Raw genomic sequence first — 13,224 nt, forward strand, 5'->3', positions numbered from 1 at the left:
GTTATACTCCATCCTTCCCATATTACTTGACCATTTTTTTTTGTATGTCTCTTAAGAAATCATAAATAAAAGATGTATTTTACTATTTACATATCTCTCTCCAATAAATACATTCTGATCAATATTGACTATTTTCAAGAACATTTAATACTAAGGGTAAGATGGAAAAAATTTAGTTAATTTTATCTTAGTTTTATAAATGGACAAGTAATTTGAGACATATATTTTTAATAATGTGGCCAAATAATATGGGACGGAGCAAGTAGTATTTGGAATCTTAAATATTCCAGCTAGTTTTTGCTTCCATCAAATTGTAAATAGAGAGGTTGGGTGTAGTCCTCCTCCTTGTACCAGCTTTCCGTTAAGAAATTGATTTTTCTATATACACAATATAATTTTTCAATTAGAATATTCAACTGACCATCCATCCTTGGATCTAAGTGATGGATAAACTGATCGCTCTTCGAATTTATGTGGCACCGCGACTTTTAGAAATAATCTAATGGGAATATGGAACAGCCATTCATATGTGTTTAATTCTAGATCTCTTACATATTCAAGGTATTGTTTTCTTTTCTGTTGGACTGTTGCATATAATTTAGAATATAAGCATTAGAGAGCTATTGGACAATTTAATTGGCAAAAGGTCGCGTCAGAGAGGAGAATAAACCAAATATTCCTTATTGGTAAAGGTCTCAATCACATTTTTGTATAAACAATTCCTACATGGAACGTTATGTAAAATTCCAGTTTATGTTCTCCTAAGTCCTAACTACTAGTACTAATAACTAACAAGAGAACGAATTCAGGATTCTTTTTAAAGTCACAGATATGAATAATAAGATGTAGCCTTTTAGTAGTTTTTTGGTTATATAAAACTTCATTTATTTAAATAAATGTAAAATTAGAAGAACAGTATTAATGTTTTCTTGATAATGTGAAACATCACTTATTTTTTAACAAAATGAAAAGGTAAAAACACCACTTATTTTAAAATGGGAGAGTATACTTAATTAGATATTAAAATGGCTAAAGTTGAAATTTAGCAAAATTGAGGAAAATGTGCAAATATACCCCTCAACTTTGCGATTTAGAGCAAATATATACCCCTACGGTTATAAAATGGTGCAAATATATCTTTTTTCGAAAAAATCATTTAGCTTATTTTTTAATTAAAAAAATATCACGTCACTTTAAAAAAAAGTCTACCCATTTTTAAAGTCACATGCTAATTCTTTTTCCTGGTGGGTTGGATCTAGTTAGTTTAAAAAAATGGGAAGAGTTATTTTTTAAAGTCACGAGGATATTTTTTTAAATGAATCAGACCCGATACATCAGTAAAAAAAAATTACCATGTGGCTTTAGAAAAATATATATACTCAAAAAAAGGGTAGACTTTTTTTAAAATCCACGTGACAATTTTTTCATTAAAAATTAAGCTAAATGATTTTTTTTCTTAAAAAATAATCCGTCAACGAAAAGGTATATTTGCACCATTTGTGTAACGGCAGGGGTATATACATCATTTTATAACAGGTAACAAGGAATATATTTGCTCTAAAACATAAAGTTGAGGGGCATATTTGCACCTTTGTCCAATATACTATTAAACCAATATATGATTATTACCTCCCACAAGTAATTGAAAGGCTTGATGCATATGCGACTTCCTAAATCTATCCATTTTTTTAATACCTCAACTAAGTGTTATTTTTATTAAACCCCTGAACTCGTCATCAAGTGTGTCTATCAAACACAATTCGATTTACATAGTATTCCACCTTTAATGTAAATAACATGCTAACATATATTCTAATTTAATTATGTCACCTTTAGCTAACATTAACAGCAATTGAGAGGGAAAAAAGAATAACTCTTAATTAAGCTGACAGTGAAAGAGCAGAAACCAATACATCCATCATCTAAAGAATAACTTATCACATGTCTAAAATATTACTCTATCTTCAATTTCTTTAATTTAATTTTTGCTTCTAATAAAAATCAGATTTAGGAGGTTTAATAAATCCATTTGAGGACCAATGAAATAATTTTTGCTTCCAATAAAAATTAAAGTTCAATAGGAATAATATTTAAATGAGATGCCAAAATAAAAGAAAAAGGAATAAGTCAAGTGGCGTATGCAGTAAGCCAAAATGAAATAGCGGACACACCGACCACAAATTTAGTTGGGAATCTCCGCCGTGTAATAACCGGAGCTGCCACAACACCACTAATGGACAGCTCAAATTCATCGTCATCAATCGACACAAACAGCGGATTCTGTTCAAAAACAAAAACATTCCAGAGTCTCCGACAACCTCTCCAACTTCCTCTAGAATCTTCACCTCTTTCAGTTGCTTACTTCGCACTTTCCCTCCAACAAAACACGTCCCCATGGCCCGAATCCACAGCCTTTATCGACTCATCCACAGGCCACGTCATCACTTTCTCTGATTTCCGACATTTTGTGCATTCCTTAGCCTGTTCGCTTCAAAACAAACTCCGTCTTTCCAAAAATGACGTGGCATTTATCCTCTCTCCTAATTCAACTCACGTTCCGGTTCTCTACTTTTCGCTTCTCTTGCTTGGTGTTGTTATCTCACCTGCTAATCCTTTAAGTACAGAATCTGAGCTTTTGAGGCAAATTAAGTTAACGAAACCTGTAATTGCGTTTGCTACTTCGAGAAACTTCCAGAAGGTTCCGACATTGAAGTATCCAACGGTTCTGATTGATTCACCGGAGTTCGAATCGATGATGATGATGAATAAGGGAGTGGAATTTGAATATGTGGAAGTGAATCAATCGGATTTAGCGGCGATTATGTATTCATCGGGGACTACAGGGGAGGTAATGTTAGAAAATTACTACATTGTTTAAATATACTAGTAATATTTTAAATTTAAATGAAAGGAGGTGTCTTTTATTAAAAGGGTGTGTTGATGCCTAATTTAAGTGTCTTAGTTTGACTATAAATTAACAATGTAGGGAATGTACTGAAATGTCCTTGGAATCTTGTGGTTATAAACTTGCTATATAGGATGCTTGAATTGTAAACTTACTAAACGAATAAAGAAACACTTTAAGGGACAGACCAAAAAGAAAAGTAGGACAGTTAAATTGGAACATATGAAGTAATATTTTAAATTTAAAAGTTCAATGAAAGGGTGTGTTGATTATTAAATGTTTTGTCTATAAATATAAATTCAATGTAACTTTCCAATAGAATTTCTTCAAAAATTCATAGGCTTGTCATATATACTAAAAACTATTTGTGTACAATTCCATAGCAATCTCGGCATCTCGCGAGGAGAGATAGAAAATATCATTTTTAGAAAAGCGTTTTGTACGTGTTTCAAGCCTCTAATACTGTGTTTATTATTCATATTTTCCAACGGGTGAAGGGAGTGAAGGCGAATCACCGGAATTTTGTAGTGAGTATTGCGAATTATCATGCTCAGAGAAGGGAGAGGATGTCACCTGCGGTGATGTTGTATACGGTGCCGTTATTTCATGTGTTTGGTTTCCACTACGTTTTGAAATCAGTAGCTTTGACGGAGACTGTAGTGGTGATGGAGAGATTTGATTTGAAGAAAATGTTGAAGGCGGTTGAGGATTTTAGGGTGACTCAGTTGGTGGTGGCTCCACCGGTGGTGGTGGCGATGGCTAAAGGAAGTGTTACACATGGCTATGATTTGAGTTCATTGGAAGCAGTTGGCAGCGGCGGCGCGCCACTTGGGAAAGATGTAATGCAAGCATTTGCAGACAAGTTTCCCAATGTCATATTAGTTCAAGTAAGTAAATTCATTTTGGGTGACCGGATTAATTTCACGGGGTACCTGCTACCCCTGTTAGCATAGGTATCGAGTAACTATGTCCACTGAGGATTGGATAGATGGACCTAGTGTTTTTACCTCCGCTTGAGATTTGAACTTGAGACTTTATTGTTCTTAACCTACTTCATTGACCACTAAACCACACGCTTGAGCTTATATATGTGAAATTCTTAGAGAACTTCAATGTAGGAGTATAAAAGATGAAGTTCTTAGTGTTGAATTGAAATGACATGAATAGGCACAAATGAGTGAATGACAGATGATTCATTAGTATATCACTGATGATTCATATCACATATGTAGCCATAACTAGTGGGAGCACTGGGGGGAAGTCGATAACTTTTTAGTAGTTGAGAAATTTCTGAGACCCAGTGACCCACGGAGCAAAACTTGTTGGCTAATGAACTCGTTTCTTTTGTTCTTCTCCACTTAAATACGACTTCTTTTTATCAGCCCGCACAGTTAGGATTCCGTGAAATGGGTCTAATACAAATCACTAGCTGCGTCATTAGCACTAGACCAAAGGCCTGAGGTGGACCACTTGATATTTAATTGATTGATGTAAACCAGTTTCTGGCTAAGCTAAGGAATAGCCGAGAAATTCCTGAGAGCCAGTGATACACGGTTCAGGAGCTAGTGTCGCACGATTCTATATTAATGAACTCTTCTTTTTACCCTTCTTCACTAAACATCAAGTTTTTTTGTCCGCAGCGGAGCTCAAACTTGTGGTCTGCGTCTAATAGCAAACAACTCTGCTTTGTTTTCAAAGATGAATTATTTAGTATTGAATGAAATGACAATGAAGAGGCACAAATGATACAGAGATTCATATAGTGTAGCACTGATGATTCATATGTAAACCTTAACTAGTGTAGCTTTGAGGGGTAGTTGATATATCGTTGTTAATAGACGAAAAACTCGTGGGAGTCAGTGATGCACGTTTCGAAAATTTGTGGACAATGAACTCGTCCCATATCCTTCTTCTCTTAAACATCAGGTTTTTATGTCCGCAGCATAGCTCGAACTCGTGATGTGCATCTAATCCACACTTCACGATCACTAACTGTGTACTTAACTGCTGTACTGAAGTCCGGGGCGGACTACTCGATACTTAGTTGATTGATGTAGACCAGTTTCTGGCTAAGCTAAGGAATTGATTTTTCGAGCATGTAACTGAACTTGAGTTTTTAATTTGAGGGTTATGGACTAACTGAGACAACCGGGGCAGCATTTCGAGCTGCGACTACTGAAGAAATGCTTCATCGGGGTTCAGTGGGAAGGCTACTGGCAAATGCTGAAGCAAAAATTGTAGATCCAGACACTGGGATTGCTCTGCGTCCTGGTGAGCAAGGAGAGCTCTGGATTAAAGGTCCAACCATTATGCAAGGTAACTTCAATTATAAGAACTGAACGCTATTTAGCAGAAACCTCCGCTGCAATTAATCGGGAAGAGGGCCCTGAAATAATTTTCCAAATATGCACCTGAGTAGTTTTGGTCCTTCATATTTACTAAAACTCAGTAGTTTTGGTCTCTGTTGTATTTAAAATGCAAGGCGATAGTAATCTTTGATAGAATTAGCTCGTGAGAAACACGCGAGCTGTTTAAATAACTGAAGAGATAATAGGGATGGATCTCTCTCTAATTCATTTTCCTTAGTTTGCACCTCTGGAAAAAAAAACCTATTCAAGCCCGTTGAACCTACCATGAGCTTCCTTCTACCCTCAATATGATGAATTAGCGAATGAATAAACATTAACGTCTCCTTCGAACCTCAATAGCCCGGTTTCTGTTGAAACGCTGAAGTTTAAAGGTACAAATTGGGAAAAATAGATCGGGATTAGTTCGTTCCATCTGAGATAATGTTGTATGTTTGAGATATAACAGAGACCAAAAGTGCCCAACTTTAGTATACATATGGGACTAAAGCTGCTCAGTTGCATATTTAAACGACTATTTTACATGTAATACCAAACATGACAGACTCCTTTTGTCATTTTTTCTTTAGTTTTCTACTAAATAATCAAATAATGTTGTGATATCTTGTCTAGGTTACGTGTGTGATTCAAAGGCAACCTCTGAAACTCTGGTGTCGGGTGGGTGGTTGAGGACTGGTGATCTTTGTTATATTGATCACCATGGTTACCTTTTTGTTGTAGACAGGCTGAAGGAGCTGATTAAATATAAAGGATACCAGGTTCCATTCCTAGCTTCATTTTGTAACCTTTAAGTTCTTATGCATCTTATATTGGAAAATCCCTACTTGTTCATTCTTGATTTTCAGGTTGCTCCTGCTGAACTAGAACAACTTCTTCAGTCTCACCCAGAAATAGTAGATGCTGCTGTCATACCGTAAGATTTTGCGTTTCTGTTCTCTTGTATACCTTCAGAATTATGGTTCAGAATCTAATATTTGTTTAAGTTTTGCTGTTTTTACATGTATATCTACGTCTCGTGTAAAAAGTACTGGGTTCAATTGAATCCGTAGTTCTAAGGCTACATCCACTACATCTTATAGACAAACTAGAGTTAAGACATAAAAATGGTCTACTATTTGAAAAGATGATGCTTTGAATGTATACTGCTAGAAATGAATGTTGATGAATCTTATAAACAAATTTGACAGATATCCTGATGAAGAAGCTGGTCAATTGCCCATGGCGTTTGTTGTAAGACGTCCCCAAAGCGCTCTTGACAAAGAACAAGTAATTGATTTTATTTCAAAACAGGTGCTTCCTTTGACTATTTGCTTCAAGCTATTACTCTTGTCCCCGTTTCCCGTTCTCCGTCATAAAAATATCTACTCCTCTGTTTCAATTTAAGTGTTTTAGTTTAACATGGCATTGAATTGTTTGAATCTCATGATCCTAAACAAGCCACTTAGAATGTCGGAATTACCTTAAACAAGACACGTTCTTTTTTAAACAGACTAATGTAAGATACTCATATTGAAACAGAGAGAACTAACATTTTAGCTCTGAAATCTCATGTATGAAAGACTCATGGGATAAAAGTAGACTGTTAAACTAATTAACAAATTTTTGGGTGTGCTTGTCCACAGCTTGCTATATCTACTGAGTGACATAAATTGTCCATAAATTTTGTTGCAGGTTGCTCCATATAAGAAGATAAGGCGTGTGGCATTTGTTAGCTCAATACCCAAAAACCCATCCGGGAAGATATTGAGAAAAGAATTAAAAAAGAGTCATTTACCAGGATCCAAGTTGTAATCAAGGTCCTTTCAAATGTTTTTGCTTGTACATGGTTCAATGCCTGCAGTGCAGGATTCTCCAATTCAAAGATGAATTGTTTCATATGATTTATGAGCAGCATGTGTGCAAAAGAACATTAAATAGTAATCGATGGTTCTACTTTCATGCAAGAAAAGGTTTTAATGTAGCAACCATGGAGTTCGCTGCATTTGTGCAAGGGTAGTAAATATCCACCTTCAGCTAAATCATTTCCTTATATACCAGTGTAAAATACCATGATCATTTATGCCTTAACCCAACATTAGAAGACTGAAAACTGCCCAACATTAGAAGACTGAAAACTGTCTTTTTTCAAGAAAAACATAGAGCAACTCAGAATTCTGCCTTAAAGGCAGATTTATTTATGCCTTTAAGGCCTAAATTTGCCGAATAGGCTTAATTTTGCTACGAAATTGCCTTTTTACTGAGTCGGGATTCGAACCCAGAATCTCGAGGTATTTTAGGCGAAGATAAAAAATTAAAGACTAACAATTTGACGGGCAAAAATTAAAGACCACCCCTGAATAAAGGCAATCGTGCAAATACCTTTCTAAATATTTTGAATTGCTAACTATTGTGATTTACAATACTCCCTCCATTTCAAAATAAGTGGTGTTTTTAGCTTGACATACTCATTAAGAAAACTACTAATTTTAAAAAGTAAGATGTTTTTTCAGTAACTTATATTTAATAAATATCTTGAAAAAAAATATAAATTTTTAGTATTTTTTGGTTATATAAAACTTCATTTATTTAAATAAGTGTAAAATTCGAAGAACATCATTAATGTCTTCTTGATCATGTGAAAGACCATTTATTTTTTTAACAAAAAGAAAAAGGTAAAAACACCACTTATTTTAAAATGGAGGGAATATACTTGATTAGATATTAAAATGACTAAAATTGAAATTTAGCAAAATTGAGGAACCACAAATATACTATTACACCAATATATGATTTTACCGCCCACAAACATGCAATTGAAATATTGGACACGAAACTGTAACGACCACTAATTTAGTTGGAATCTCTGCCGTGTAATCGCCGAAGCTACCCACAACACAACTACTACTTTCCTCACATGGACACCTCAAATTCATCATCCTTAATCGATCCAAACAGCGGATTCTGTTCAAAAACAAAAACATTCCAGAGTCTCCGACAACCTCTCCAACTTCCTCTAGAATCTTCACCTCTTTCAGTTGCTTACTTCGCACTTTCCCTCCAACAAAACACGTCCCCATGGCCCGAATCCACTGCCTTTATCGACTCTTCCACAGGCCACGTCATCACTTTCTCTGATTTCCGACAACGTGTGCATTCCTTAGCCTGTTCGCTTCAAAACAAACTCCGTCTTTCCAAAAATGACGTGGCATTTATCCTCTCTCCTAATTCAACTCACGTTCCGGTTCTCTACTTTTCGCTTCTCTTGCTTGGTGTTGTTATCTCACCTGCTAATCCTTTAAGTACAGAATCTGAGCTTTTGAGGCAAATTAAGTTAACGAAACCTGTAATTGCGTTTGCTACTTCGAGAAACTTCCAGAAGGTTCCGACATTGAAGTATCCAACGGTTCTGATTGATTCACCGGAGTTCGAATCGATGATGATGATGAATAAGGGAGTGGAATTTGAACATGTGGAAGTGAATCAATCGGATTTAGCGGCGATTATGTATTCATCGGGGACTACAGGGGAGGTAATGTTAGAAAATTACTACATTGTTTAAATATACTAGTAATATTTTAAATTTAAATGAAAGGAGGTGTCTTTTATTAAAAGGTTGTGTTGGTTATTATTCCCTCCGGCCTAATTTAAGTGTCTTAGTTTGACTATACACGAAGTTTAACTTATAAATTAACAATGTAGGGAATGTACTGAAATGTTCCTGGAATCTTGTGGTTATAAACTTGCTATGTAGAATGCTTGAATTGTAAACTTACTAAATGAATAGCAAAACACTTTAAGGGACAGACCAAAAAGAAAAGTAGGACAGTTAAATTGGAACAGATGAAGTAATATTTTAAATTTAAAAGTTCAATGAAAGGGTGTGTTGATTATTAAATGTTTTGTCTATAAATATAAATTCAATGTAACTTTCCAATAGAATTTCTTCAAAAATTCATAGGCTTGTCATATATACTAAAAACTATTTGTGTACAATTCCATAGCAATCTCGGCATCTCGCGAGGAGAGATAGAAAATATCATTTTTAGAAAAGCGTTTTGTACGTGTTTCAAGCCTCTAATACTGTGTTTATTATTCATATTTTCCAACAGGTGAAGGGAGTGAAGGCGAATCACCGGAATTTTGTAGCGAGTATTGCGAATTATCATGCTCAGAGAAGGGAGAGGATGTCACCTGCGGTGATGTTGTATACGGTGCCGTTATTTCATGTGTTTGGTTTCCACTACGTTTTGAAATCAGTAGCTTTGACGGAGACTGTAGTGGTGATGGAGAGATTTGATTTGAAGAAAATGTTGGAGGCGGTTGAGGATTTTAAGGTGACTCAGTTAGTGGTGGCTCCACCAGTGGTGGTGGCGATGGCTAAAGGAAGTGTTACACATGGCTATGATTTGAGTTCATTGGAAGCAGTTCGCAGCGGCGGCGCGCCACTTGGGAAAGATGTAATGCAAGCATTTGCAGACAAGTTTCCCAATGTCATATTATTGCAAGTAAGTAAATTCATTTTTGGTGACTGTATTAATTTCATGGGGTACCTGCTACCCCTGTTAGCATAGTTATCGAGTAATTATGTCCACTGAGGATTGGATAGATGGACCTCATGTTTTTTTGCATTCGCTTGAGTTTTGAACTTGAGACTTTATTGTTCTTAACCTATTTCATTGACCACTAAACCACACGCTTGAGCTTATATATGTGAAACTCTTAGAGAACTTCAATGTAGGAGTATAAAAGATGAAGTTCTTAGTGTTGAATTGAAATGACATGAATAGGTACAAATGAGGGAATGACAGAGGATTCATTAGTGTATCACTGATGATTCATATCACATATGTAGCCATAACTAGTGGGAGCACTGGGGGGAAGTCGATAACTTTTTAGTAGTTGAGAAATTTCTGAGACCCAGTGACCCACGGAGCAAAACTTGGTGGCTAATGAACTCGTTTCTTTTGTTCTTCTCCACTTAAATACGACTTCTTTTTATCAGCCCGCACAGTTAGGATTCCGTGAAATGGGTCTAATACAAATCACTAGCTGCGTCATTAGCACTAGACCAAAGGCCTGAGGTGGACCACTTGATATTTAATTGATTGATGTAAACCAGTTTCTGGCTAAGCTAAGGAATAGCCGAGAAATTCCTGAGAGCCAGTGATACACGGTTCAGGAGCTAGTGTCGCACGATTCTATATTAATGAACTCTTCTTTTTACCCTTCTTCACTAAACATCAAGTTTTTTTGTCCGCAGCGGAGCTCAAACTTGTGGTCTGCGTCTAATAGCAAACAACTCTGCTTTGTTTTCAAAGATGAATTATTTAGTATTGAATGAAATGACAATGAAGAGGCACAAATGATACAGAGATTCATATAGTGTAGCACTGATGATTCATATGTAAACCTTAACTAGTGTAGCTTTGAGGGGTAGTTGATATATCGTTGTTAATAGACGAAAAACTCGTGGGAGTCAGTGATGCACGTTTCGAAAATTTGTGGACAATGAACTCGTCCCATATCCTTCTTCTCTTAAACATCAAGTTTTTATGTCCGCAGCATAGCTCGAACTCGTGATGTGCATCTAATCCACACTTCACGATCACTAACTGTGTACTTAACTGCTGTACTGAAGTCCGGGGCGAACTACTCGATACTTAGTTGATTGATGTAGACCAGTTTCTGGCTAAGCTGAGGAATTGATTTTTCGAGCATGTAACTGAACTTGAGTTTTTAATTTGAGGGTTATGGACTAACTGAGACAACCGGGGCAGCATTTCGAGCTGCGACTACTGAAGAAATGCTTCATCGGGGTTCAGTGGGAAGGCTACTGGCAAATGCTGAAGCAAAAATTGTAGATCCAGACACTGGGATTGCTCTGCGTCCTGGTGAGCAAGGAGAGCTCTGGATTAAAGGTCCAACCATTATGCAAGGTAACTTCAATTATAAGAACTGAACGCTATTTAGCAGAAACCTCCGCTGCAATTAATCGGGGAAGAGGGCCCTGAAATAGTTTTCCAAATATGCACCTGAGTAGTTTTGGTCCTTCATATTTACTAAAACTCAGTAGTTTTGGTCTCTGTTGTATTTAAAATGCAAGGCGATAGTAATCTTTGATAGAATTAGCTCGTGAGAAACACGCGAGCTGTTTAAATAACTGAAGAGATAATAGGGATGGATCTCTCTCTAATTCATTTTCCTTAGTTTGCACCTCTGGAAAAAAAAACCTATTCAAGCCCGTTGAACCTACCATGAGCTTCCTTCTACCCTCAATATGATGAATTAGCGAATGAATAAACATTAACGTCTCCTTCGAACCTCAATAGCCCGGTTTCTGTTGAAACGCTGAAGTTTAAAGGTACAAATTGGGAAAAATAGATCGGGATTAGTTCGTTCCATCTGAGATAATGTCGTATGTTTGAGATATAACAGAGACCAAAAGTGCCCAACTTTAGTATACATATGGGACTAAAGCTGCTCAGTTGCATATTTAAACGACTATTTTACATGTAATACCAAACATGACAGACTCATTTTGTCATTTTTTCTTTCGTTTTCTACTAAATAATCAAATAATGTTGTGATATCTTGTCTAGGTTACGTGTGTGATTCAAAGGCAACCTCTGAAACTCTGGTGTCGGGTGGGTGGTTGAGGACTGGTGATCTTTGTTATATTGATCACCATGGTTACCTTTTTGTTGTAGACAGGCTGAAGGAGCTAATTAAATATAAAGGATACCAGGTTCCATTTCTAGCTTCATTTTGTAACCTTTTAGTTCTTATGCATCTTATATTGGAAAATCCCTACTTATTCATTCTTGATTTTCAGGTTGCTCCTGTTGAACTAGAACAACTTCTTCAGTCTCACCCAGAAATAGTAGATGCTGCTGTCATACCGTAAGATTTTGCGTTTCTGTTCTCTTGTATACCTTCAGAATTATGGTTCAGAATCTAATATTTATTTAAGTTTTGCTGTTTTTACATGTATATCTATGTCTCGTGTAAAAAGTACTGGGTTCAATTGAATCCGTAGTTCTAAGGCTACATCCACTACATCTTATAGACAAACTAGAGTTAAGACATAAAAATGGTCTAATATTTGAAAAGATGATACTTTGAATGTATACTGCTAGAAATGAATGTTGATGAATCTTATAAACAAATTTGACAGATATCCTGATGAAGAAGCTGGTCAATTGCCCATGGCGTTTGTTGTAAGACGCCCCCAAAGCGCTCTTGACAAAGAACATGTAATTGATTTTATTTCAAAACAGGTGCTTCCTTTGACTATTTGCTTCAAGCTATTACTCTTGTCCCCGTTTCCCGTTCTCCGTCATAAAAATATCTACTCCTCTGTTTCAATTTAAGTGTTTTAGTTTAACATGACATTGAGTTGTTTGAATCTCATGATCCTAAACAAGCCACTTAGAATGTCGGAATTACCTTAAACAAGACACGTTCTTTTTTAAACAGACTAAAAAGGAATGTAAGATACTCATATTGAAACAGAGAGAACTAACATTTTAGCTCTGAAATCTCATGTATGAAAGACTCATGGGATAAAAGTAGACTGTTAAACTAATTAACAAATTTTTTGGTGTGCTTGTCCACAGCTTGCTATATCTACTGAGTGATAAATTGTCCATAAATTTTGTTGCAGGTTGCTCCATATAAGAAGATAAGGCGTGTGGCATTTGTTAGGTCAATACCCAAAAACCCCTCCGGGAAGATATTGAGAAAAGAATTAAAAAGGAATCATTTACCAGGATCCAAGTTGTAATCCAAGGTCCTTTCAAATGTTTTTGCTTGTACATTAGTTCAATGCTGCAGTGCTGGATTCTCCAATTCAAAGATGAATTGTTTCATACGATTTATGAGCAGCATGTTGGCAAAAGAACATTAAATAGTAATCGATGGTTCTACTTTCATGCAAGAAAAGGTTTTAATGTAGCAACTACGGAGTTCGCTGCA

The 13,224-nt window shown here is 36.0% G+C and overlaps 1 protein-coding gene across 3 annotated transcripts; it reads left to right on the forward strand.

Annotated features, from left to right (window-relative positions):
- Positions 1-2,106: 2,106 nt before the first annotated feature.
- On the forward strand, positions 2,107-13,191 carry LOC132616475 (4-coumarate--CoA ligase-like 9). 3 transcript variants are annotated; one of them, XM_060330887.1, is made up of 7 exons: positions 2,107-2,848; positions 9,360-9,755; positions 10,997-11,186; positions 11,850-11,995; positions 12,083-12,150; positions 12,425-12,527; positions 12,914-13,191. In XM_060330887.1, exons 1-7 carry the CDS (start codon positions 2,234-2,236, stop codon positions 13,031-13,033), a joined length of 1,638 nt encoding a protein of 545 aa, XP_060186870.1. In that variant the 5' UTR covers positions 2,107-2,233; the 3' UTR covers positions 13,034-13,191. The 3 variants fall into 3 exon arrangements, with proteins under 3 accessions (XP_060186870.1, XP_060186871.1, XP_060186869.1); XM_060330888.1 differs by lacking the exons at positions 9,360-9,755; positions 10,997-11,186; positions 11,850-11,995; ... (1 more) ...; positions 12,425-12,527; positions 12,914-13,191 and adding exons at positions 3,403-3,792; positions 5,032-5,221; positions 5,884-6,029; ... (1 more) ...; positions 6,459-6,561; positions 6,943-7,161 and having other exon boundaries at positions 2,112-2,848; XM_060330886.1 differs by lacking the exon at positions 2,107-2,848 and adding an exon at positions 8,064-8,779.
- The last annotated feature ends 33 nt before the right edge of the window (positions 13,192-13,224 follow it).

Source organism: Lycium barbarum, chromosome 11 (assembly GCF_019175385.1).
Source record: "Lycium barbarum isolate Lr01 chromosome 11, ASM1917538v2, whole genome shotgun sequence".
Lineage (NCBI taxonomy): Eukaryota > Viridiplantae > Streptophyta > Magnoliopsida > Solanales > Solanaceae > Lycium > Lycium barbarum.

What these genes read in the sequence shown, in the direction of transcription:
- LOC132616475 (XM_060330887.1), top strand. Translation starts at nt 2,234, where the DNA reads ATGGACAGCTCAAATTCATCGTCATCAATCGACACAAACAGCGGATTC. An exon ending in CATCGGGGACTACAGGGGAG is followed by an intron (nt 2,849 to 9,359) that starts GTAATGTTAGAA and finishes ATTTTCCAACAG; the next exon opens with GTGAAGGGAGTGAAGGCGAA. An exon ending in AGGTCCAACCATTATGCAAG is followed by an intron (nt 11,187 to 11,849) that starts GTAACTTCAATT and finishes TATCTTGTCTAG; the next exon opens with GTTACGTGTGTGATTCAAAG.